This window comes from Mastigoproctus giganteus, chromosome 14 (assembly GCF_048544385.1).
Source record: "Mastigoproctus giganteus isolate SK-2022 chromosome 14, ASM4854438v1, whole genome shotgun sequence".
Lineage (NCBI taxonomy): Eukaryota > Metazoa > Arthropoda > Arachnida > Uropygi > Thelyphonidae > Mastigoproctus > Mastigoproctus giganteus.
The window spans coordinates 71,822,493-71,847,818 of NC_143588.1; the positions used below are offsets into that span (position 1 = coordinate 71,822,493).

The 25,326-nt window shown below is 36.5% G+C and overlaps 1 protein-coding gene across 2 annotated transcripts in view; it reads right to left on the reverse strand.

Moving 5' to 3' along the window:
- LOC150075232 (activin receptor type-2A-like) overlaps window positions 1-25,326 on the reverse strand; it is a 122,357-nt gene that overhangs the window by 19,736 nt on the left and 77,295 nt on the right. For both annotated transcript variants that reach the window (XM_090388876.1, XM_090388875.1), the window contains exons 7-8: window positions 16,197-16,335; window positions 8,553-8,683 (exon numbers count right to left, since the gene is read on the reverse strand). In XM_090388876.1, coding sequence (XP_090245002.1) covers window positions 8,553-8,683; window positions 16,197-16,335 — 270 coding nt within the window. The remainder of the gene's footprint in view (window positions 1-8,552; window positions 8,684-16,196; window positions 16,336-25,326) is intronic.

Here is a 25,326-nt window from a genome sequence, read left to right on the forward strand (position 1 = left end):
CTGCAACTAGGTGGAAGGATGGAATCAGTGAACTTCTCAGCATGACCCTCTGCATCGATCATGTGCTCGTAGAGCACATGATTAATGCAGCTGGAGGAATTTGTTGGTGGCCACAACAGCTCCCCAGGGAGCTATGTGACTGGAAGAAGACCATTATGTCCCATCTTGTCGGAGGACCACAAGGCCATAATGGTCAAGAAATCACTGCATTTTGAACGCTAAACAAATCCATGCCACGACTGAATGATACAATGATTGAGTACCACGTTATGCAAATCTACTGCTTCGGCTACTTAATCACTGTATCATTTAGTTGTGGCATGGGTTTGTTTAGCATTCAAAATGCAGTGATTCCCTGACCATTATGGCCTCATGGTCCTCTAACGAGATGGGGCATAATAGTCAGTCTATCTTATTTTCTTATTTTATTTTATTTTGTCATTTTAAATTTATTGGTCTCGTATTGTTGGTAGATTACGTTTCCATATTAGTGATATTTCGCACAATTTGGAAACTGGTGAAATCAAGGGAGCACCATTAAATTTCTTTGTATTTGGCCTTCATTTTCTAAATTATTTAGGAGTGTTTCTCCAACAATATTCTCTTATTTTCTCCCCCCCCCCCATTCTCATTTTCACTCTGCTCGTTTGCCATGCTACTGGCATACATTTTATTTAACCTTTATTTGAGTACAGTCAGTTCTGCTTTAACGTGCATTTTGGCAATGCGAATTTGCTATAACACAACTAATATATTAGGGAACAATGTGGGTATAATGCAATTTTCGTGCTGGCTCATGTGCGATTTCATCTGCGAGTAACACCAGGTGAATGCAAAACCCGATACCAAGCTAAACATAGCGACCTGCGCAACAATACATACAAGTTTACGAAGCTTAAAAAATTGTATGACAGCTATAGTTCCCATTTACTGTAGTTGTATTGGTTGGAGACACACTATTGTCATTCGCTGTATTCATATGATAACACGTGATATTGTAGGCCAACTCATGTTTTCAGGAGCTCACATTTTTCTGTTCGAACAGAAATTTCGTGAGGCGTGATAGTGTGAGCAAAGGAGTACATTTCTGGAGGTTGCTACCAAAAAAACAATAAAAACAATTTTCAGTTCCCAGTTTATTGGGCTTTTCTGTTAGTGCAATCGAATTATAAAAGGGTGGTAAACTCTATCTTATTGCATTTGCGATAATACTGTTAGCTGGAATTCTGTGGGTTTTTACATTATTATGGTGAAATGTGTTTCCCCTTCCATGAAATCTTCAATCATATAAAAAAACAAATAAATTTTTAGAATTTCTCTTCATTCATATTTTTTAAGCTTCCTATTTTTAATGTGTGAAATTGTTACTGAGTATGTCACTTGTGCAATTTGTGCATGCTGTGTTCGTTGTTCTTGACTGCTTATCTTTTTAACTGTTTTTTTTTTTTCCCTTCAGATTGTAAAATTTAAAAGTCAGTGAACAGAAATATTAATTAGTATGTATATATTATAGTGCTATATTTACTGTAATACAGTCGATTCCGGTTATTTGGGACACATCGGGACTGTGCATTTTGGCCCGATTAAGCGGCTGCCCCAATTATCCGAAGTTTCACGTAAATAGTTAAAAATACAATTTACTCCACCCCCCTTACAATTAGTTCACTGTACAATCAAATCACGTTACAACGAACTCAAAATAGTAAAGTACCGTTCACTATACGATGTGCAGTAAGCGCCGGTCATTATGATCACGTTTGTGAATTGAATTTTAATTCTATTAAACAGTGATTCTAATTAGCGAAAATAGGAGGAATATTATCCACAGGCTATAAAAGTAAAGATATATTAAGCACAAACTTACCCTTTATTACCTTACCAATTAAAAAATTAAATGATACGTGAAAATCGGAAGAATATACGTGATAATCGGAATAATTAATACGTACTGTAATATGTAAATACTAACTAAACTAGTTGACATTTCTGTTCACTGACATTTGTTGGTGGGGACTGAAATTTAAAACAGTAAAAAGATAAGCAATCAATAACAAAGAACAGGGCACACAAATTGCAAGTAACACAACACGCGCAAGTGAGAACGGAGTAACAAATTAGGAAGCTTTAAAAATAGGAATGAAGAGAAGATCTGAAAATTAATTTTTTTTATTTGATTGAAGATTTCATGGAAGTGTAAACACATTTTACCATAATAACCCACAGAATTCCAGCTGCCGGTATTATCGCAAATTCAATAAGATCGAGTTTACTGTCCGTTTATGATAGATTGCACTAACAGAAAAGCCCAATAAACAGGTGACTGCTAATTGTTTTTATTGTTTTATGGTTGTGACCTCCAAAAATCCGACCGAACTACGTGGTACGGTTGGAGATAATCGTAGGGTAATCTCCAGTGCTGAGGTCTCCTGCCCCGATTAAACGGCATTTTGTCCCAATTAAGCGAAGTAAACCCTGGCTATTTTCTCGATTGGTTTTTGTTTTTTAAGATTTGCCCCAAATAAACGGCTGCCCCGATTAACCGGTGGCCCAAATAACCGGAATCCACTGTATTTATTTATTTATTTGAGTGCCCTGCCCCTATCCCTATTTTCTCATATACCCTATTGTTTTTAATGCACGAAATGCCATAATGCAGAGATTTTTAGGAACATATGTGGCGTGCTATAACAGAACTGACTATATATACGTATATATATTTATAAAGAAAATATGAAAACGAAGAAGAGGAAGGGAAAAGAAAAAGAAAACAAAAAGAAGAAAAACAGTGTGTACCTGAATGTGCCAAGCAGCGAAACAGGATACAGGTGTGTGTGTATATATATATATATATATATAAGTATTACAAATGAAAGTAAAATGAAATAGAAGCAAATATAGATGGAGAAGTTATTAACCACAAAATGCCAGGCCTAGTTGAAGAAAATAAGAGAGAAAGAATGTTAAAAACCTAAAAAAAAAAAAAAAAAATCATTAAGTAAAATTAAGGCTGAATTAACAGGCTAATCATATGTACAAAAGCTGAAAAAGAAAAAGAGGGGAGGGTAATAGAGATAAAAATTATAAAATTAAATTCAAAATTAAAAAAATTAATTTTAAAAAATTAAAAATTTTATTTCATCAGGGGGCTACATCTGATCATGTATCAAATACTGTGTTTGTATGCAAACTCATGTTGATGGAGAAGTCATTAAAATGAAACAGATATGAAAAAAAATAATAATAAATAAATAAAATAAATTTAAAAAAAAAGGAAATATATCATGGAGTCTTGTCAATGATATATAGGAATTTTGCTAGCAGAGACAAGGAGGTCAGGCCACACCTTGAGTACTACGTACAGGTCTGGAGATCTCATTTTAGGAAGGACGTAGAGTTGCTTTAGTGTGTACAGAGAAGGGCAACAAGATTGGTGAGAGCAACAAAGGGGTGCTCTTACCAAGAAAGGTTTAAGTTCTGCAAGTTACAGCGTCCGAAGACTGGGCACCTGCGAGTTGATCTGATTGAGGTGTATAATGCCTTGAATGGTTTGAGCAAGCTCAATGCTGATGGAATTCTTCTGCTTGCTCAGATTACAAACCTGATGGGGCATAGATTCAAACTGAGAAAAGACAGAATAGATGTGCAGAAGTTTGTCTTTAGCTAGCAGGTAGTTGATTGCTAGAACAGCCTTCCATCTGTTGTTGTGCAAGTTGATAGCTTAAATAAATTTAAGGCTGAACTAGACAAACATTTGGAGTGACTGGATGGGTGAAATGGGGCGGTTTTCCCCCCCTTTTGGCCGATGCTGTATAAGCTTGCTTTCTTGCAATATATGCTAATCTCTCAAATTAACAAGCTGTATCCAACCACATTGGCTGGATCATTCTTGATACACTCTAGACTAAGGGTAGCCAACCATCATGTGTAACATATTGTGCCAGGAATTTGATTCAGTTTGGGTGGAACACCAAAACTCAATCAAATTACACTACCTTGGAACCCTCCATCTGATTAGTGACTGTCAATGCAGAGTAAGCCAGCACATTCCAGTGATATCCTGACAATGTTACTCATTACACACCTTTAGAGAAATCAATGGAAAAGTTGGAGAAAAAGTACTCTTGGCATTTCTAAGTCTCCTGATTGCACTTGACATAAATATTCTATAAACAAGCTTCCAACTTATGGTCTGCCTTCTGTCTTGGCAAATGGGTAGTCAGTTTTAGTCAGTGTATGTAATGATAGCTAGCCCTTTGTCTTCTACCTTTTCATATAATGCTGGAGTTGACTAATATTGATCTTTTGCTAACTCTTTTCTTCGTGTATATCAATGACCTTCTACTGACTGGAAATAGTTCTGGTGTTAGTATTTCCTCCACAATATGGAGGGCAGAATAGCAAATTCTAAATAAGAAGCATTCAGGGAAGCAATTATAGAAGTTACAAGGCTTTTTTATATCAACTAAGAAAGGCTGACATAAATGGATGTCAGATGAACTGATGAGACTTGTGGCACAGAAGAAAAATGCATGGGATATATATAAATTTTTTCAGGTGATACAGAAGCCTACGGTAGATATAAAACAGTCTACAATCATGTCACCAAGGAAGTTTGGCAAGCTGAGGCATATTATGAGAAGTCTTTGGCAAAAGGATGCAAAAAAAAAAAAAAAAAAGCACACTTTACTTATGTAAAGATCAGAAGGAAAGGGATGATTCATACTGGTCCATTTGATATCAATGGTTTAACTGTTGATCATCCTGCTCAGGTTGGTGACAATGCAACTAAGTTCACACAGGAAACTTTTTAGGGATGGGGATGTTGGAAGTGGGTTAAATTCTAACAGGGAGTTGAATGATTTTGTGATAATGAAGAGGAAATTAGAGGACAAATTGTTAGTGCTTCTTTACCAACAAATTTAACAATTTGTCTGTAAAGAAAGCACACAGGGATGATGGGATTTATCCAATTATATTAAGAGAGACAGCAAAGGAGGTAAGCATACAACTACCTATAATTACGAGAGCATCTTTGGATTCAGGGAAAGTCTTCACAGTCTGATGTGCAAATGTATCCTCGACTGTTTTGTTCCCCCCCCCACAAAAATTATTGTGGTTAGTGTTTGGCAATATTGAAATTCTTCTTCTATATCTGTTAGCCCTAGATAATATATATATGTTATAAGCTGTGCATTCACATCAACTGTGAATGAAGATGCACTTTTGATGTAAATTTCATCCAGTTGAAGACTAAACTGTCCACTTGTTTTTATAGCTGCAATCACTTGTTTGATATTATTTAGCATGTTGCAAATATACATACGAATACATAGTGTCATTCAACAGCAGCAGCCATTCAATTTTTTCTTGGCAATGCCATCCTCATGGGTCATGCACACCATATCTACAGTTTCTTGTCGATGATGTGTGGTTTCTTTTAGCTTTGCAATCTGCCAAACAATATAAAAACCAGAGTGGCTTGTGTTTGCACAGTGCCTATAGCTCTATTCACTGGAGTATTGAGTCATTGTCGTTTAGTTTGTTGTTATACAAATACTACACTAGAACACACACACACACACACACACACACACACACACACACACACACACACACACACACACACACACACACACACACACACACACACACACACACACACACACAGAGAGGTTAATTATTCCACATTCAGTGATAGATGTGAAAACTATAGCTAAAAACTCTCATTGTACTCATGTTTTGCCATATTGAGGTCATACAACTCAATTTTTAATAAAATAACATAAAATTTGCTACTTATAAAACATGTACAGTTGCAATTATTCACAATAAAAAAAAAAAAAATACTTATTCTGAAACAATCATAAATCTGCATGAATCACAACACTCAATGGCAGAATGGGCACATAGCAAAGAGGACTCATCACAGAATGTTCTAGCCAAGGCAAATTATGCAGTAGGAATGGTAGGGACAGTCAGTGCAAATCAGCAGCAGAAATGGGATGGGATGGGATAGGGTGGGGGATGACTCTTGAAGCTGGTAGAAAACTCACCTATTCACTCAAGATCAAATTTTCAGCCTGCCATTCATTCCATCGTCACACCAAGTGCAAAAGCATTCTAGTTTAGGGAGAAATTTGAATTTATTAAAGAGGATTCCCTCCCCCACAAATGGCATGGCAACATAAGTTAAGAAGCCTCACGATATATAATCCTCCGATGCAAAAGTACTTTTCTCTGGAGCATATGCACCGATATTATGTCTGGTACTATACTAGGCATGCATTTAAAATGATAATGTCTACATGATAATTTAAATACATTACAGTACTCGACAACAAGTGCTTTGGTGTTTATTATGATGTATCATGTCTACATTCTTTACCATTTAATAAATTAAACATTTGCAATATTTGTAACCAACAAACATTTCAAATATTTGTAACCTTTCAGTCATTATAAATTTTTATAGATGTAAATAAGATCATTTGTTAGTGTTTAATATTCATTGAAATGTGCCTCTTTCAAAACTGCTTGTCCACTGGGTATACCTTGCTAAAATTTAGAAAAAATTTTAAATCTGGCACTTCTCAATCATCTCCAAGGGGAATCAGATTTTAAAGGGTTTACTGTATTTATTTTAACTTTTAACAATCTGAATTTAAAAATAAATGCATTTGATCTTTATGCAAAAGAAACTTATTCTGCACTTATTCTAAACTTATTAGCAAAAAAAAAAAAAAAAAAATCCTTCAATCACAATTTGACTGCAGGTAGTTAACAGGTTTAAGAGGTTTTTTTTTTTTTCAAGTATCAACAAAATCGAAAATATGAACATTAATTGCAAAAAATGAATGTTAAACATTCATAAATATTGCATTTCAAACCACGTGCGTAGCTGTACAATACAGTGTACCCCGCTTTATGATATCAATCTCTTCCAGAGACACCATTGTATTGTGAAAATATCGGAATGTGAACCCAATAATGTTTTTTGGTAATTCATTCCACGACCTCAGAAGTTGAAATTTTCGCTATATAACTCTCTAAAAGGGTTGTTTTTATAGTGTAAATTGTATAAGTTTACCAATTCAAAACATTAAAATGCACTACACTTTAATCATTATCATATTTTCTGAAATAAGAACCAATTTTGAACAGCTTTGTGATATTTTTCTAAAACACATTTGGGCTTTTCTGTTACTCCAAGCAATTATAAACGGGTAGTAAACTCCATGTTATTGCATTTGCGAAAATACCGATAGCTGGAATTGTGGTTTTTTACGTTATTATGACTACAGTGAAATGTATTTCCCCTTTACTGAAATCTTCAATCGTATAAAAAACATAAATAAATTTTCAGAATCTTCACTTCATTCCTTTTTTTCCCCCTTAACTTGTTACTCTGTGCAAATTGTGTTAGTTTAAATCTGTGCGTTCCATTAAAAAATGCTTATGCATGCTATTTAAATTTATAAAGAAAAGAAGATTATCTTGGAAATAAACACCTCTTGAAGCATTTCTGAAGAAGACAACTCCTTGTGCAACAAACCAACGAGTGCTGAGCCAATAATGAGTGATCAACGAGTGTGCATTTAGTCAATGATGATGATGAAGAATGAACATTCTTTAACATTTGTTTATTATAATTTGCTTGATTTTACAGGTTACATATTCATTTCTTTGGATAAATCAATCATTGTTTAAACAAACTAATTAGCTAACTAATTTCATTGTTGACAACGTAAACCCTACAAAACATTAACCATCTAATTTTGCCTTGAATTTTGTCAGACTCTCTACCTCAATTAGCTTAGGAGGAAACCACTGGTCAAAATCACTCTGCCCAAAGGTAAACTTCGTGAGATCTGATCTCCAGTTGCTTCTCAAAATTAATTTGTGCCCCTTTCTTCTAATTTCACCTGCCAATGCAAAAATACTTCTCTTATTCATTCTGTTCATTCCCTTAGAGGAATGAACAGCTCTATCAGGTCACTCCTTAGGTGTTTGATCTTCAAGTTCCATGGCCCACATCTTCTAAAACAATCCTCATAGGTACAGCCTTTAGCAGTTCTAATCTAGCTGCCGTTCTTTGGACTCTCTTTAGAAGTCCTATGTACTTTATTAGGTGATGCCTCCAGCATTACCTAATATAATAATCCAAATGTGGTCTCATCATTGTTTTATAAAAAGCAGTAATAACATCTTATGTTATCATTCCTATATTATAGTTGTTAAAGGAACTTGCAAAGGAGTTTCTACAGGAAAACAAAATCTTGCTAACCACTGAGGGTAATAGATAAAAAGGACTACAGAGAATGGTCTAAAATGAAATGAAAGGCCCAAGAAAAGCCAATGGAATTACTTTGGGGTGCTCAACTTTCACTTTGACGATGATGGAAATTTTCTCAAGTTTTCATTTAGAGCACGCATAATAATGATATGTACAAAAAAGACCAATAAATAAGAATCTATTACACAATGGTTCCAAAAAATACATGGACTAGCCTTTCAGGGAGGAATTTAATTTTAATACATTAAATTAAACTTACCATATGTTTCCTCCACTGCTCTTTTAACTTTGGTCTAACTTTTTTATATGAAACAACTTCTTGCATATCTTCCAGTGTAGGATGCTGACCAACAGTATCCTCAAATGGGAGCAGATACTCATCAACTAAACCTAAAATGATTTTAATAAATACGATTCACCATTTATTTTTCCAGATACAATTTATGATACAGAAATAAAGGAAATACAGTCGAACTTCCCTATAACGAATTCGATAAATCCAGCAAAAAAATCTGTTATAGAGAAATTTCGTTATACATGGAATATCTTTTTTATTAGAAATTGTTATCTTATTAGAAAATGAAAACGAATCTACATTTATTTTTAATGTATTTCATTTCAAAAACACTTATTTAAATTACGTTTACACAATTTTCGCCGGTTAAGTATCACAAATTTTTAAAAAAAAATCTAATTTTCGTTTGCACAGTACAATTAAAAAATTGTCTGATTCTCAAAGAAAACCCCACATTTGTTCAGAGCATTAAAAACATTATCAGGAACATTTTCACAAAACTGTAGACCCACATGAACCGTTTTAAAAGCATTAACCATTTCTTCGCGAGTTGGCTTTTCTACGGGTTGTTCTGATGCATCTTCGGCATCATCGTTAATTTCTTCGTGATCATGGTCGCGTCTAACACTGTTCAGGAGTATTTCATCTTCATTTGGATGTTCTGTTGTAGTCAGATCTTGATCTACATAAACATAACTATCCAGTGTTATTTCATTTTCGATGTTTCCAGACGATTCTAATAATGTCCAAAAGTTTTTCAGTTGTGAAAGGGGCAGTTCATCTTGTTCGTCCAGTTGTTGTTCGACTTCTGTATTCAATGCAAATCCCGCTTTCGAAAAACAATTTTGAATAGTGTATTTGGTGACATTGTTTGTCCAAACTTTTGCCAGTTCAGAGATGCAATCTCTAAGGTTAATTGTAACCTCCAAGTTTCTATTGACAATTGATTGACGCATTGATAATCTTCATTATACTGATTGACACACTGACAATCTTCATTATTATTCTCTTTCGATAATGAAATTTAAAATTTTTAATAATGCCTTGGCTGGAGTTTTGACGTTACGTTTGGTGGTAAAAACAACAACTTTGCACTTTTAAGTTTGGCAGAAATACTGGCAGGATGTGCCAGACAGTTGTCAGTTACCAACACGATTTTACTTTTTTCTTTTGTTATACGCTTGTCTAGTTTTAATATCCATTCTTCAAAAAAATCACTTGTCATCCATGCTTTTTTTTTTTATTAAAGGTATAGTCAACTTCCAAAGATTTTGTGCCTCTAAAACATCTTGGGTTTTTTGATATTCCGTTATATTGATAACAAGTCTTAATTTTTCACTTCCTGTCATATTGCTCCAACTAGCACTGTGATTCTTTCTTTGCTTTGTTTTCCACCAAAACATTTATCATCCTTAAAAGCAAGTGTTCTATTCAGTAAACATTAAAAGAATAAACCCATTTCGTCAGCATTAAAAACATCCTTAAGCTCATATTCTTCCAAAATCTTCTTTAAGGTATTGTTCCTCCAACTGTTGCAATCTTCTTCGCTTACATTAACACTTTCTCCACAAATAACCTTTTCCACAATTCTGTGGCGCTTAAATTTATCTAGCCACCCAGTGCTCACATTAAATTCTGTATGTCCAAGGGACTGTGCAAATTTCAGAGCTTGTTGCTTAATTATTAGGCCCGATATTGGGATATTCTTTTCACGTATCATTTGCACCCATTTTAGAACAGCTTTATCAACATCTTTGTACATACACAACTTAATTCGCTTCTTCTCTGCTCCTCCTTCAATTGCATTTAAAATTGATTCTCGATTTTTTTAAAATCGTAGATAAACATCTTGCAGGTATGCCATATTTCTCAGCACCATCTTTTTTCTTAAAACCCTGTTCAATATCATAACAATCTTTGCTTTATTATTAATACTTAAACACTTTCTCTTCGACATTGTTTCCGCAATTGTAAAAAATTACTCTACTGCAGCTCTTGCCGATAATACATACACCGCAAACTTCGCTGCACTGGCCATATAGCGAATTGTTGGTACCGCCTACGCAGTGACGTTCGCTTGCCAATTCAACAGTATCACGTGACCTTTCCTATCAGTCACTTTGAAGAAATATACAACTTTGTGAATTTCTTTTATTCTGCTTTCATTCATATATACACAAAAGAAAATTTATGATTAACGTATGCTACTTTTTAGAAAAAATAATACAAGAGCATATAGCCTATGTGATTGATGACAAACGAAATTAAAAAAAAAAAAAAAATTCATGAAAACCATCTACTGGGAGTCCAGTTAGATGAGAATGGACATATCACATAATGATTGACAGGGTCACGTGGTACAGTTGAGGTGAGAAGCGAATGTCACTCAGTAGGCGTTACTAAAATCCGACTATGGTAGCATTCTATGTATTGCCGCCGCAGCATGCTAAAGGTTTACTGCAGCGAACTTCGTTTTCCCCTGAGCCAACATCAATTTACAAATTTACCCTATTTACTGTAAAGTTTACGACCACTTTTAAGAAAACCCATTTGGTTTAATAACTGTAACAAAAATGAAACAAAGACCCTCCCATGGGCATCAATGGCCACATGTGTTCACTAAAAGGATGATTATTTAATTTCAGATGCTAATGCGCAATTTCGGAAGGAAGGAGACAGTATATTTGAGTGGCTGTTTAGCAGTAAATGCTTGAAAATCTTCAAAAATGCTTTTACTAATTTTTTAAAAATTCATTATAGAGAGACTAACACTTTGCTATATGGGGTTAATTTTACACGTAATTTCATTTCGAGGTGCAATGTTTTGCGAAAAAATTCGTAATATAGAGAAATTCGTTAAATAGAATACTAAGATTTTTTAGTGTTTCTCACCAACCATGGAATAAAACGGAAGACAAAAAAACCCAAATTTTTAAAATATTTAATATTTAAAATAAATTTATTTACAAACAAAATACCATATTACTGATAGTAATTTTAAAATAAGACAACTGTGATTTACAGGATAACAAAATACTGAATTTAAAATGCAATAAAATATACTAGGTTAAAAGCGCTAAAATACTAACTGAAGCTTTCAAAGGTTTCTGCCTTCTTTCTCAACAGTGTAATTTCTATTTTGCGGTGCATCATTAAATACCAGCAGGTTCACGGTGCGTCTCACGTGAACGTGTACTATTCCCGTCAGAACCGGAAGTGGCTCGGGAGCGTTTCAGGCAAAAACGTTCATCCCCTCCAAGGATTACCGCCTCAAAGAGGGGATGAATGCGTGTGCCCCTATCTCTATTTATATTTTTCTCAGTAGAACTAATTCGCAAGCTCTCAAGCCACTTGCGGTCCCAAAATCTATTCGCCCGATCAGTGATGACCGCTTCATCTGGGGAGATTTGATGTTGCTCCTCCCAGAAATGTTCAGCTACGGCGGATTTACCATAGTCTGCATTTCTTATCGCATTTGTGTGCTCCCCCAGACGATCTTTGAGACGCCGTTTTGTTTCTCCCACATAACACTCCCCACATTCCGGGCATTTAGTACTGTATACGACCCCACTTATATTTTCATTTAAGACAAGGTCCTTTACCTGTGACACGATTGTGTGCAGCTTCCTGCCTGGGAGCTGCACACAACGTGTCTGGTAATTCCTTAATACGCGAGCTAAACACTCGGATAAACCCGGATAGTAGGGAATGTATGCGGTGGCTATTGGCGTGAAGGACTCACTTCTACTCTGCCCTCCACTAATGTATTTCTCTATGATCCTCCGGGGGTAGCCACACTTCAAAAGATCCGCCGTAACACGTTCATACTCCAAGTTTCTATCCTCTGAGGTACTACAATGGGATTTTGCCCTATCCACTAATGCTCTTACTACACTGTTCCTGTGATAATTAGTCTGCGCTGAGTTGTAGTGTGAATATTGGCCCCTGCACACAGATTTTCTAAATACTTTTGTTTTCAAATGCTGGCCTTCTCTACAAATCAGCACATCCAGGAACGGCAAAACCCCTCCTTCCTCTACCTCAGAGGTGAATTGTATGAACGGGGAGAAGCTGTTAAGAAAATTCAACGTATCATCCTCACTCCCGTCCCGAATAACTGAAAACGTATCACCAACATACCTTTTCCACGGACGCATAGGGAGAACTGTAGTGTTAAATAGTCTGGACTCTAGCTCCTCCATCGCTAAATTAGCTATGATGGCACTGATGGGGGAGCCCATAGCTGCACCGTTAACCTGCTTGTACATGGTGTTATTAAACACCATGGTAGTACTCGAAAGACATAACTCTATTCCTTTACATATGTCCTCTAAGTTTAGTTGCGTCCTATTGTTCAAGGTGGTGTCTCTTTCTAAAGCCATGTACGCACAATGTATCCCATGGTCAATTGGGATGCAGGTAAACAACGATGTTACATCAAAGGATATCATAACCTCGTTTTCTTCTATACGTTGTCCTCTTATGAATTGTACAAATTCTTTACTGTCTCTGATACTATGTTCAGAGAGTTCAACTAATGGTGACAATAGTTTGGCTAGGAAACCAGATAATGCGTACGTGGGGCTGCCAATAAACGAGACTATCGGTCTGAGTGGCACACCCACTTTATGTATTTTTGGCAAACCGTAAAATCTCGGTATCTGGCTTCCTGTGGCATGTAATGCCCAATACCGCTCCTTTGAAATCTTATTGGATTTCATCCAACATTGCACCATCTTATTAACTTGTCGTTCCAGATTCGACAGGGGATTCTTATGAATAATCATATGGGTTGTGCGATCATTTAACAAATCTAATGCTTTGCTTACATATGCTTCTTTATCCAAAACCACCGTTGCTCTACCTTTATCAGCAGGTAGGACCACAACATTATCGTCCTGCTTAAGACTTTCTAGTGCTAATCTTTGCTTTGTATTAAGATTCGAGGGAACTTTCTTGGCTTGACTTAAAATAGCTGCTGTTTTCACACGGATTTCATTGGCCATGCACACAGGTAACTTAATAGCCGCTCTCTCAATGCCCATAGCTATTTCTGCTATGGGCACTTTGGGCGGAATCGTAGCAAACTTAGGTCCTAGATTTAACACTTCTATTTGATCATCAGTCAACTGTTTACTACTGATATTAACAATAAAGTTACTATTGGTACTATTATCACTATTACTCCTGGACATGGTTTGTTCTTTAAGCCTATCGAACTTATTCATTTGTCTTTGTCTGTAACTGTCAGAAACCCGTTTTGTTTTATTCGATACCACACTAATCACTAATGTCAAATGCACAGAGGTTAATCTCTCACTTATCTTGTTTAAGCACCTATTCTTATCTCTCCTAATGTGGTACAAGTTCTTATGTAACTTATCAATCCAAATGCTTAGGATCTTTCTTTGGTACCACTTAGCAACATTAAACAACCGCTCGTCTTCAAAAGGAGGTTTAACTTGAAAGCCACGAGGTGTGAGGTTATACGTCTTACATCGGTGGGCAAACCTCAGATGTTGTTCATGCTTAGCTTCTCTAGCACTATGTTTCTGGTATTCTCTAACGCACCGCACAACTGTATGGCCGTAGCATCTAAACAGTTCTTCAAATAGGCCTCTGGGGTTGGGTATACTCATACTATGATTTTTTTTTTTTAGTGTTTCTCACCAACCATGGAATAAAACAGAAGACGAAAAACCCAAATTTTTAAAATATTTAATATTTAAAATAAATTTATTTACAAACAAAATACCATATTACTGATAGTGGAGGGCAGAGTAGATTTGGTTTGGTTTGGTTTGGTTTTTAATGGCGCATTGGCAGCTAAGGCCATAAGGGCAGAGTAGAAGTGAGTCCTTCACGCCAATAGCCACCGCATACATTCCCTACTATCCGGGTTTATCCGAGCGTTTAGCTCGCGTATTAAGGAATTACCAGACACGTTGTGTGCAGCTCCCAGGCAGGAAGCTGCACACAATCGTGTCACAGGTAAAGGACCCTGTCTTAAATGAAAATATAAGTGGGGTCGTATACAGTATTAAATGCCCGGAATGTGGGGAGTGTTATGTGGGAGAAACAAAACATCGTCTCAAAGATCGTCTGGGGGAGCACACAAATGCGACAAGAAATGCAGACTATGGTAAATCCGCCGTAGCTAAACATTTCTGGGAGGAGCAACATCAAATCTCCCCAGATGAAGCGGTCATCACTGATCACTTGAGAGCGGTCATCACTTGAGAGCTTGTGAATTAGTTCTACTGAGAAAAATATAAATAGAGATAGGGGCACACGCATTCATCCCCTCTTTGAGGTGGTAATCCTTGGAAGGGATGAACGTTTTTGCCAGAAACGCTCCTGAGCCACTTCCGGTTCTGACGGGAACAGTACACGTTCACGTGAGACGCACCATGAACCTGCTGGTATTTAATGATGCACCGCAAAATAGAAATTACACTGTTGAGAAAGAAGGCAGAAGCCTTTGAAAGCTTCAGTTAGTATTTTAGCGCTTTTAACCTAGTATATTTTATTGCATTTTAAATTCGGTATTTTGTTATCCTGTAAATCACAGTTGTCTTATTTTAAAATTACTATCAGTAATATGGTATTTTGTTTGTAAATAAATTTATTTTAAATATTAAATATTTTAAAAATTTGGGTTTTTCGTCTTCTGTTTTATTCCATGGTTGGTGAGAAACACTAAAAAATCATAGTATGAGTATACCTAACCCCAGAGGCCTATTTGAAGAATCGTTAAATAGAAGTTCGTAATAGAGAAGTTCCACTATTTTTAAATTGCATTTCAACTTCAGGTTTCTATGAAAGATAAATTACTCACAGACACACCATGTATAGTAAACTGTCATAAAGTACAACTGCTTTGCAAAATACTGTAACTTGAATGAGTTATTTGTTATCTGCTTTGTTAGTTTATTTATGTGGGCACAGAAGCATAGTGATGCAATCTAAAGAAATAGTTCAGGATAAAATTAGTTTCTCATACATAGAGTTAGTGATTTACCTCTTGGTGTCTCACTGTCTCATGTTATTCATACTTTGTATAAATTTACAATAGTTTCATATTTATAAAATTTACATTTGAATCTAGTTAGCCTAATTTAAATAATAAAAAATACTCAAGAAATTACAAAATCAAGTGGGTCTCTACTGTTTTTATATTAAATACAGTCATTACTTAGTAGATACTTAAATCCTCTTGAGATTAATTCTCATTTTTAACACAATCTTGATAAAAATAAACATTATGAACCATTTAGTTAAATGAAGCTTCAAATGTCACTTAACATTTAAAGAAATTCCATGTATGAAATTCTCCTTTAATATGCATAACTGAAGGGCAAAAGGAAAGGCAAAAAAAAAAAATAATAATAATAATAATAACTTCATGAACGATTAGAAAACTGATTATTATAAATTTTACTGGGGTGGGGGAAAGGCTGGGAGGGAGGGAGGGAGGGAGGGAGAGAGAGAGAGAGAGAGAGAGAGAGAGAGAGAGAGAGATGCAAATTAAGTTGTATGCTAAGCAAAATGATTGGATTTTTCACTCAAATATCTGAAATTCATATTTGCTGTACCAACTGACAGTACCTGCTTGGGCAGAACATCTAGAAAGCAATTCCCATAAAACTAGACCACAGGCATACATGTCTATCCTTAGAAAAGCATCTCTGTTAAAGTTGATAGCACCTTCCAGTACTTCAGGGGCCATATACCGTCTAGTACCCACCTATAAAAATGATAAAAATAAATGAAAACAGTAAACTTTAATTACTAGCAAGCACTAATGCTTATCAGAGGTCAGCAAAATAAAATTTATGATCACAGGCTATTAAAAGTGACAAACTGGTATAAAATGTGTTCATTTTTAACATTCATAAGTTACATTCTGGATTTGTGCACAAGTCAAAATATTAATTAATAAGTAAAATTCTACTTAAAAATGTGCTGTAAGCACATTTTTAATTTAAAAGAAGTGCTGAAGATCCCTTGGTCTACGGATGGTGGTATGATCTGTGAATGGAAGCAGACTGATGCCAAAACTGTCACAAAATAACCTGGAAAACCACTGAAGCTAATGGAACAACAGGAGGGCCCTGCAAAGAACCTTCCACATGGAACACAGGAATCAATCAATGTCATAGCACAGTCTGTAGGATGCTATATAATATGGGTTATCACAGTTCTGCAATCCACATACCACTTAATCACCCTGCCTAACGTGATACACCATTCAAGGTCCACCATTCTTGGACTGTAGATCGATGGGAAAGTTGTGCTCTAGAGTGAAATCACTGTACATGGTCTACCAGTCTAATGGTCATGCCTGGGCGTGGCAGATGACCAGAGAAGGCTACCTGCCGAACTGTATCGTCCCAATAATGAAGTCTGACAGGCAATGCGATGGTCTGGGTATAATTTTCATGGTTTGGCCTGGGACCATTGGTTGTTTTGAACAAAATTATGAATGCTGAGGTCTATCCAAACATCCAGGACAATAATGCATTATCTACGTTGTGGCAGCATTACAGGGAAGACCCATACCTGTATCAGCAAGACAACATTCCAGGTCATATTGCTCGTGTTGTGACAGACTGGTTTGAGGACACAAGCATTGAAAAGTTGGACCAGCCAGTCCAGAGCCCTGACTCAATCCTATAGAGAACCTCGGGGATGAATTGAACCACTAGGTGAGTGAGGAGAGATTACCCAAAAAACAGAGTGAACTGGTCGCTGCTTTGAAGGCTGAATGGCAGAAAATATCGGAGAACATTTACAAACAACTGGTGGAGTGTTCCATGGAGACTGGAGGCTATCACGAAGCCTAAATGTTCATTATTAGTTTACCTGTAAATAAAGGTTATTTGTAGATATGCAGGTGTCCAGACATTAATGGCAGGGTAGCGTATACATACACACACATAAATTTAAATCAAGATTGACGACATATAATAAAATTCTTTAATTTGATATTTGCTAAAATACCTTCTGCCTTACCGTGTACTCTAGTGCAGTGATATTCAACCTGGATTCCACGGAACCCCAGGGTTCCGCGAGACATTTTCTGAAGTTTCGCAAAAATTATAATTTTTTTTTTTTCATAATTATATTATTTAAAAAAAATTAAAATAGCACTTACACTTGGAAGGAAAAAAAAAAAAAAAAAATTGAACATACCGTAACAAAATTATTTGCAACATAATTTTAAAGGGCTATTTGTTTTCTATATAAATTACAAAACATATAAGAGCAATAAAGCTCAATCCTTCCTCCTTTAATACTATTTGTAAAATATAGAGATTAACTCATATCTTTTTACAGGAAGTTCTTCGGCCAGACGCTCACATAAAATTAATCCAATTAATACATTATATAAAACTAAATTTATGACACGATAGTATGGTTTTAAAATTGTTAATATATAGGGGTTTCTTAAAAATAATCCTGTATTCAATTTCCGTAATCTACTCACTACCAAAAGCAGGAGCAAACTGAAGCCAATGCACATCAACCCACTAAAAACTAAACCATCCAGCAATACCGGACTGGAAATTGAAGACAATTGTCAAATTTACTAAAATATTATAGACTAAACTTCTTAATAAGGTACAAAGTTACTTCAGGGTGGTCTGTGCTCACAAGAAGTAAAGTGACGCTTAACAATCTCCACTCTCTTTTATACTAATAATAAGATTCAATTTAGCATACCGCAAAGAGATTATTTTTATTAACCAATACAAATAATGTTATTTACACATGCACATAAAGGTCCATGAGTCCAAAATCGTGTATGGTCTACATACATTTATAGCGTTAGTTTAACTTAATTTCAAGTGTTTCGCTATTAGGAGTTTTGTATATTCGTATTGTGTATAAAGAAACATATGGTTCTCATAGTTGGCATGAAAGGAAAGTTCAGATGTATCTGTCCTTTTTGCCCTCACAGATGCCTGGTGTTGTATTCACATTGAAAAATAATTTTGGGTAGAACCAATATAAAAAGAGTTACACTTACTGTGACTTTGGCTGTGGCTGTACTACAAGCAACTGTGGAAATATTGTACATTGCTTGATTCGAGTTGCGAATTATTATTGGTTTTCTGATGCATATAGACAATTTTGTCTATGCTGATTGTGACAAAAAGTTTATTTATATACAAATTGGCCTGAATTTTGCAAATGGTAGATATATATACCTCATACTGTAGTTTTCAAGTTAATGCTATGTGTTCAGTCAAGCACTCGGTATATATAATTAATATTTCATAGTAAATTTATCAATGGGTTAATCTTTAAATTAGTATTTATAGTTACGACTTATCTTTGCCAAAGATTCTTTTCCAAGTATACAAGTAAAGAAACATATTAGATGCCAAACCAGAAATGTGTTTGCAAATAACCTCAATAACTCCAAACTTTGACGATCTTTACAAACAAATGCAAGCACATCCAAGCCATTAATTTGAGTATACTGTCGTGAACAACGACCAATTACTAATTTTAGATGGTAATAAAAATTCTAGTTTCCAGTAGGGCATATAATCATTATTCATTCATTTTGTATTCTATATGGTTAATTATTATTATATTGAATAAAATTATTGAAGGGTTAATTTTTATACTAGTATTTCTAGTTGGCTTTTATGCAGGCTCAGCTGTTGTCGCCATACAGACCTTTTCCACCACCCTTTCTACTACTTCTCCTCACCATTATAATAATAATTAATGTTTTAGTAAAGTACATATCATGATTCTAAAAATTTTAAGTTTTATGTACCTAAAAACATGTTTTTTTTTTTTTTTTTTGATTTGGTAGTTGTTGGCGCATCGGCTTCTGTGGCCATATTGCACCTCCCAAGGTTTTTGCAGTACTTTGATCCAAGCCCGAGGCGGGAATCGAACCCGCGACCTTTGGGCTGCCGGGCCGGTACTTTACCCACTCGGCTAGCCCGGTCGGCTCTAAAAACATGTATTAACCGATAGGATTCCACAGAAATAATATTGGTTCCATAGATGCTGAAAGTTTGAAGACGACTGCTGAAGTGCTTACAGCCATAATACTGTGGCATATGACAATGTGGACTGTAAATATATTTAGCATATTTTTTTTACTAAACAAACTATACTAAATATTTTCATGTATTTGCCTTGTGCATAAACACACAATCTCCAGATGGCAACACATGTGAAGATTTGTAAAATTTTTGAATTTTATTGAGATTTTCTAAAAATTTAATGCTCTCCTTTCATCATACAGGATTAATACTGACTCTTTAAAAGTTGACAACACTTAGCCAGCACAACAAACACATGAGAGTTGGCAGTTCAACACCAGTTCTAGTGAATTTATCATCGTTACTATTTATCATACAAATAACTATTACAAAGTTGTAAAGGCTGAAAACACTTCTGAGCACAACAAATCTTTAATGACTACCAGAGTGACACATCTGCTCTAGTGCTGCTGCTATTATTTATTTATTTTTTTTTTGAGAAGTAGATGTTATGTATCAATTATTAATTTTTATACATACTTTATCCTATGTATTCTATGTATGATAAGTTGAATTTTTGCATTTTTTTATTTGGAAAACCTACATTTATCTGGAAAACAGCTTTCAGTCTGCAATGTTATTTCTGTTCCTTTTTTGTGGCAATGTATAATTTTATATGTGAAAGTTGTGCAATAGAGATCAGTATTCATTTGGAAATAATAACTAGAGACTTTTTGTCAGGCAGCTAAACATGCAAATTTTCTGTTTATACTTCAGAATGGCCACACAGCACCATAGAAATTTATAAGACAGTGACAAGCATATCAATCTATTTTGTGGATTAACTGGGGGGGGGGGATAACTCAAGGTGGCATGCTGGACGTACTGGCTACGGGTACACATATATAGTATGCCAGTAGTTCAGCTAATTTTGATTACAACTTTTTGTGCATATTTTATAATACACCATGGCACACTAATTAGAAAAGTTACAGATATCTGCTATCAACGCAAATAAAAAAAAAAAAAAAAAAAAAATTTTTTTTAATTACATCAGATGAAATTTAAAAGGGTGAATAAACATATGGGTAATTCTGCACCATAAGTAACACAAAATTTTAGCTTCGTTAAAATTCAGTTCATTTGAACTTATTTGTATATTTTCATTTGAAGGTTAGAAGAAATAACTGTTTTTCGGTATTACTAATCATAACAATTGTGCTTTCTATAACTATAATGCTGACTTATTTAATTTCACGGTTTTAGCAAATTAGTTAGGTGCACACATCACTATAAAATATGTTCGCTCATTTTGTAACTGTTTTGCACGCTCAATTTTGAGCCCCCAATTACTTCTTAAATACTGACTGCTGTGTACACAAACAGCGATGCAGCACAGGGCTGCCTGTAAATTAGCACATACACTGATGAGCCAAAACATTATGACCAGTGAGTCGGTATGCAAATCGAAGCAACTGCAGGTGAACTATGGTGAATGCACGGGTCGGGACACGGTATAAAAAACATCTGATACTAAGCTCTGTTAATCAGTGTTACTCTTGTTTTTCAGATGGGAAAGGCAGCAGACTTAAGCGAGTTTGACAAAGGCCAAATTGTAATGGCCAGACGACTGGGTCAGAGCATATCCGAAATGGCACGACTGGTGGAGTGCTCACAGTCAGTCATGGTTAGTACTTACCGAAAGTGGTATGAGGAGGGAAAACCCACGAATCGCCGACAAGGTGTTGAACGACCACGGCTCATTGATGCTCGAGGTGAGCAAAGGTTCTCCTGGGTGGTACATGGCAACAGAAGGGCAACTGTGGCACAACTCGCCGGTAATTGGAATGCTGGTGACGGGAGTAAGGTGTCACAACACACAGTACATCAAACCCTACTGAAAATGGGGCTGCGTAGCCCAGGCCACTCCAAGTGCCCAATGCTAACCACGGTTCACCGGCGAAAGCGCCTATAATAGGCACGTGAGCATCGAAACTGGACCTTGAGTGATTGGAAGAAGGTCGTCTGGTCCGATGAATCACATTTCCTGTTGCACCATGTGGATGGCTAGGTACGTGTGCGTCATTTACTTGGGGAAGTGATGCCACCTGGATGCACCGTGGGACAAAAACAAGCCGGTGGTGTCATGCTTTGGGCGATGTTCTGCTGGGATACCCTGGGTCCAGTCATCCATGTGCCAGGCACTCTGACGTCTACCACCTACCTAAACATCATTGCTGACCAGGTACACCCATTCGTAGCAATGGTCTTCCTCTCTGGCAGTGCAGTCTTTCAGCAGAATAATGTGCCATGCCACACCACCCGGATTGTTCGAGACTGGTTCGCAGAACATGAGGAAGACTTCCAGGTATTTACCTGGCCTCCAAATTCCCCACACATCGAGCATCTGTGGTTTTGTGGTGGAACAGCAACTCTGATCTGTGGCGTCTCAACCATGGTCCTTACAGGAGTTAAACAATCTGCTGGTTACGTGTTGGTACCAGATACCACAAGACACATTTAGAAATCTTGTAGCATCCATGCCTTGCTGGGTACAAGCTGTTTTGGCTGCACGTGGAGGACCAACGTCATATTAGGTAGGTGGTCATAATGTTTTGGCTCATCGGTGTATACCATGACTGTGCTGTGTGACTTGGGCTATATATTGCTGGTGGAAGAAGCATAACCAGTAACCATGGAGAAGATACTGTAGGTAACACAACATGCAAGCGACATGCCTCCTACTCTTTGGATATGGACCATTTGTTGGGAGCAGAATTTCTGAAACCAAAATGTTGCAGTAAAAAAGGGGAAAAAAAATGTAAACTGCAGCCATTATCAATCCGCTGCAGGATGGAAGCCTCCTCAAAAATTCATGCTGAGGCCAAATGTGATAGGTATAGAAGAAATGGTAAGAAGGCCAAGGAACAGCCAGTTCAAAATCTGTGGTAGAAAACCAGTAAATGATATCTCAAGAGAATGTAAAACTATCAGGATTGTATAGAACAACAGGCCTTCCAACGTAAGGGAAATAATAAACCACTTCAATCAGAGGATGCAGCAAGAGATATTCATTGTGTTTCTTGTTTGACAATTCCTACCTCCAATTATGTCATACTGATAGCATGGTTGGGATCTGATGACAGCAGGTCATGGACTCTTCAAGTGTTAATTACAATACTACAGGCTGATTGGGGGGGGGGGGGATAAGAGTGATCATCTGCAATGTTTTTTTTTTTTTTTTTGGTACTTCAATTCCCATGAACTAATGCCCGAATGTTACACACATGCTACAGTGCTAATATCATGTTGCATTGGTTTAAGAAACATAATCCCATAGTTAACCACAGGCCTCCCCACCTCAATCCCATGAGAAATGGGTTTACAGGTTGCCATTAAAGGGCTATCCAGCATCAGAAGCTGCTCTCCCCACTCTACAGGAATTGTAAGACCTTGTGATAGCGATAGCGTGAACAGGCTAGTATACTACCAAAATGTTACCCAAATTAGTCAAGTCCGTGCAAAGATGAATCTATTGGTGTGTTTTAGGCAAAAAAACATGGTTCTACACAATATTAAGTAGATATCTTGTTTAATTTACAGCTGTCTTTGCAATTAGTCACTTGTACTAACAAAACCATTTGTTTTTTTTTTCTCTAAGTGCCAGGATTGTGGTTCACTTCAACATACTACTTATGGTTATTACTAAAAAAAAACCGTGAAATTCAATCACAGCTTTTCGTCTGCCACTGTAAATCATGTAGAAACAAGGGTAGAGTCCAAATGAGATTCACTAAAGCTGTCTAATATAACAATTGTCCACTTGACTTAAAGTACACCTGAAAGAAGCATGTTCTTGTTAGAAATATTCAAACAAGAAGCGTTTTTATTCACTTACAAGACAAGGAAGAGAGCAAAATACAAGTTCTATTATGGATAAAAAACAGTTGTCGCTTACTTGCTAACTTGAAAAAGTGAGATAAATCTAAACTGCTTCTTTATATAAGTGCTACCAGATTACATTCTCTGGTAGTAATGTTTTACATGTTTCCCTTATTGCTATTTTTTATACAGGGTGTTTCAGTTAAACGTTTCAGAACTTCTAAGAGGGGTAGGGTACATCCTGACAACTCGAAATCATATAGCAATGTGGGGTCGGAAATGCTTTCCTGAAGCGGTGTTGTACACAGAAGCACCATAAAGAAAAGAGACCGTAAGTGAGAAATCGTTTTAATAATACATGAAAAGAAGCAAAAGGTACATGGATTAAAGTAAGTGTTCGAAGTTTCTTCAACCTCGTATTGCTTTCGCACAGTGGTACCTTGGAAAATGTGCTACAAATCCCCTTTTTCCTGCTGAAGTGTTGTTTTCCGATGAGGCATCCTTCACAAGGGAAGGAGTTTTCAACACGCATAACGACCATATCTGGGCGGTCGAGAACCCGCATGCAATACGACGTCGTGCAGCACAGATTCGATTTTCGGTCAATGTATGGGCCGGTATTATGGGAGATCACCTCATCGGACCTTACCTGTTACCGTGTCGTCTAACCGGACCTATCTACTTGATCTTTCTGCAGCAAGTATTGCCACAACTTTTGAGAGATGAACAGATTTCTGCATCGACGCAACAGACAATGTGGTTCCAACACGATGGAGCCCCTGCCCATTATAGCGGAGATGTTCGTAACTACCTGGATGTCACATTTGGTCAACAGTGGATCGGACGTGGTGGTCCCGTGCGTTGGCCTGCTCGGTCACCCGACCTATCATGTCTTGATTTTTATTTCTGAGGTCATATGAAATCGCTAGTTTATGACACCCCTGTTGACAATGCTGAGGAGCTGGTTGCAAGAATCGCAGTAGCTGCCGAAGAAATTCGAAATTCGCCTGGAGTATTCCAGAATGTTCGGATGTCCATGCGTCGGAGATGTGAGGCGTGCATTGTAGCCCGTGGAAGAAACTTCGAACACTTACTTTAATCCATGTACCTTTTGCTTCTTTTCATGTATTATTAAAACGATTTCTCACTTACGGTCTCTTTTCTTTTTATGGTGCTTCTGTGTACAACACCACTTCAGGAAAGCATTTCCGACCCAACATTGCTATATGATTTCGAGTTGTCAGGATGTACCCTACCCCTCTTAGAAGTTCTGAAACGTTTAACTGAAACACCCTGTATATCCCACTCCTTAATTTAAGAAATATTTTATTTAATAATTATTTTTAAAATCAAATGGATGCCATATGAAATCAGGCTGGGGGAATTATGTAAGGAAAACATTAAATACAGGAACTCCCCGACTTATGTAAGGGTTGCTTTCTGCAGAACACTACGTAAGTTGGGGAATTTCCCATGCTTGTGCAGCACTAGCAACTGTGCTCGCTGAATTGATTGAATCAAAAAAGAAATGTTAGACAAATATGTAAATAGAATTATTTATTGTATTTATTCAATTTTTTATCTCATGCGCAGGAAAAATTACAAAAGCGTGCAATTTAAAAAAATTTCAAAATTTAAAATTATAAAAAAAAAAGAGGAGACAGGCATAATGTAAGTTTTACCTCTCGAGCATCGTTGCCAGAATCGACATCTTCAGCTGATAAGTACGCAGCTGCACGGTTTGAGGGCTGTGGAGATTTAGAAGGGGTCGGCCGCTCAACTTTACGAAAGAACATATTAATGGATGAATGGATGGTGGCTTTTTTCTTTTCATTGTAGATTTC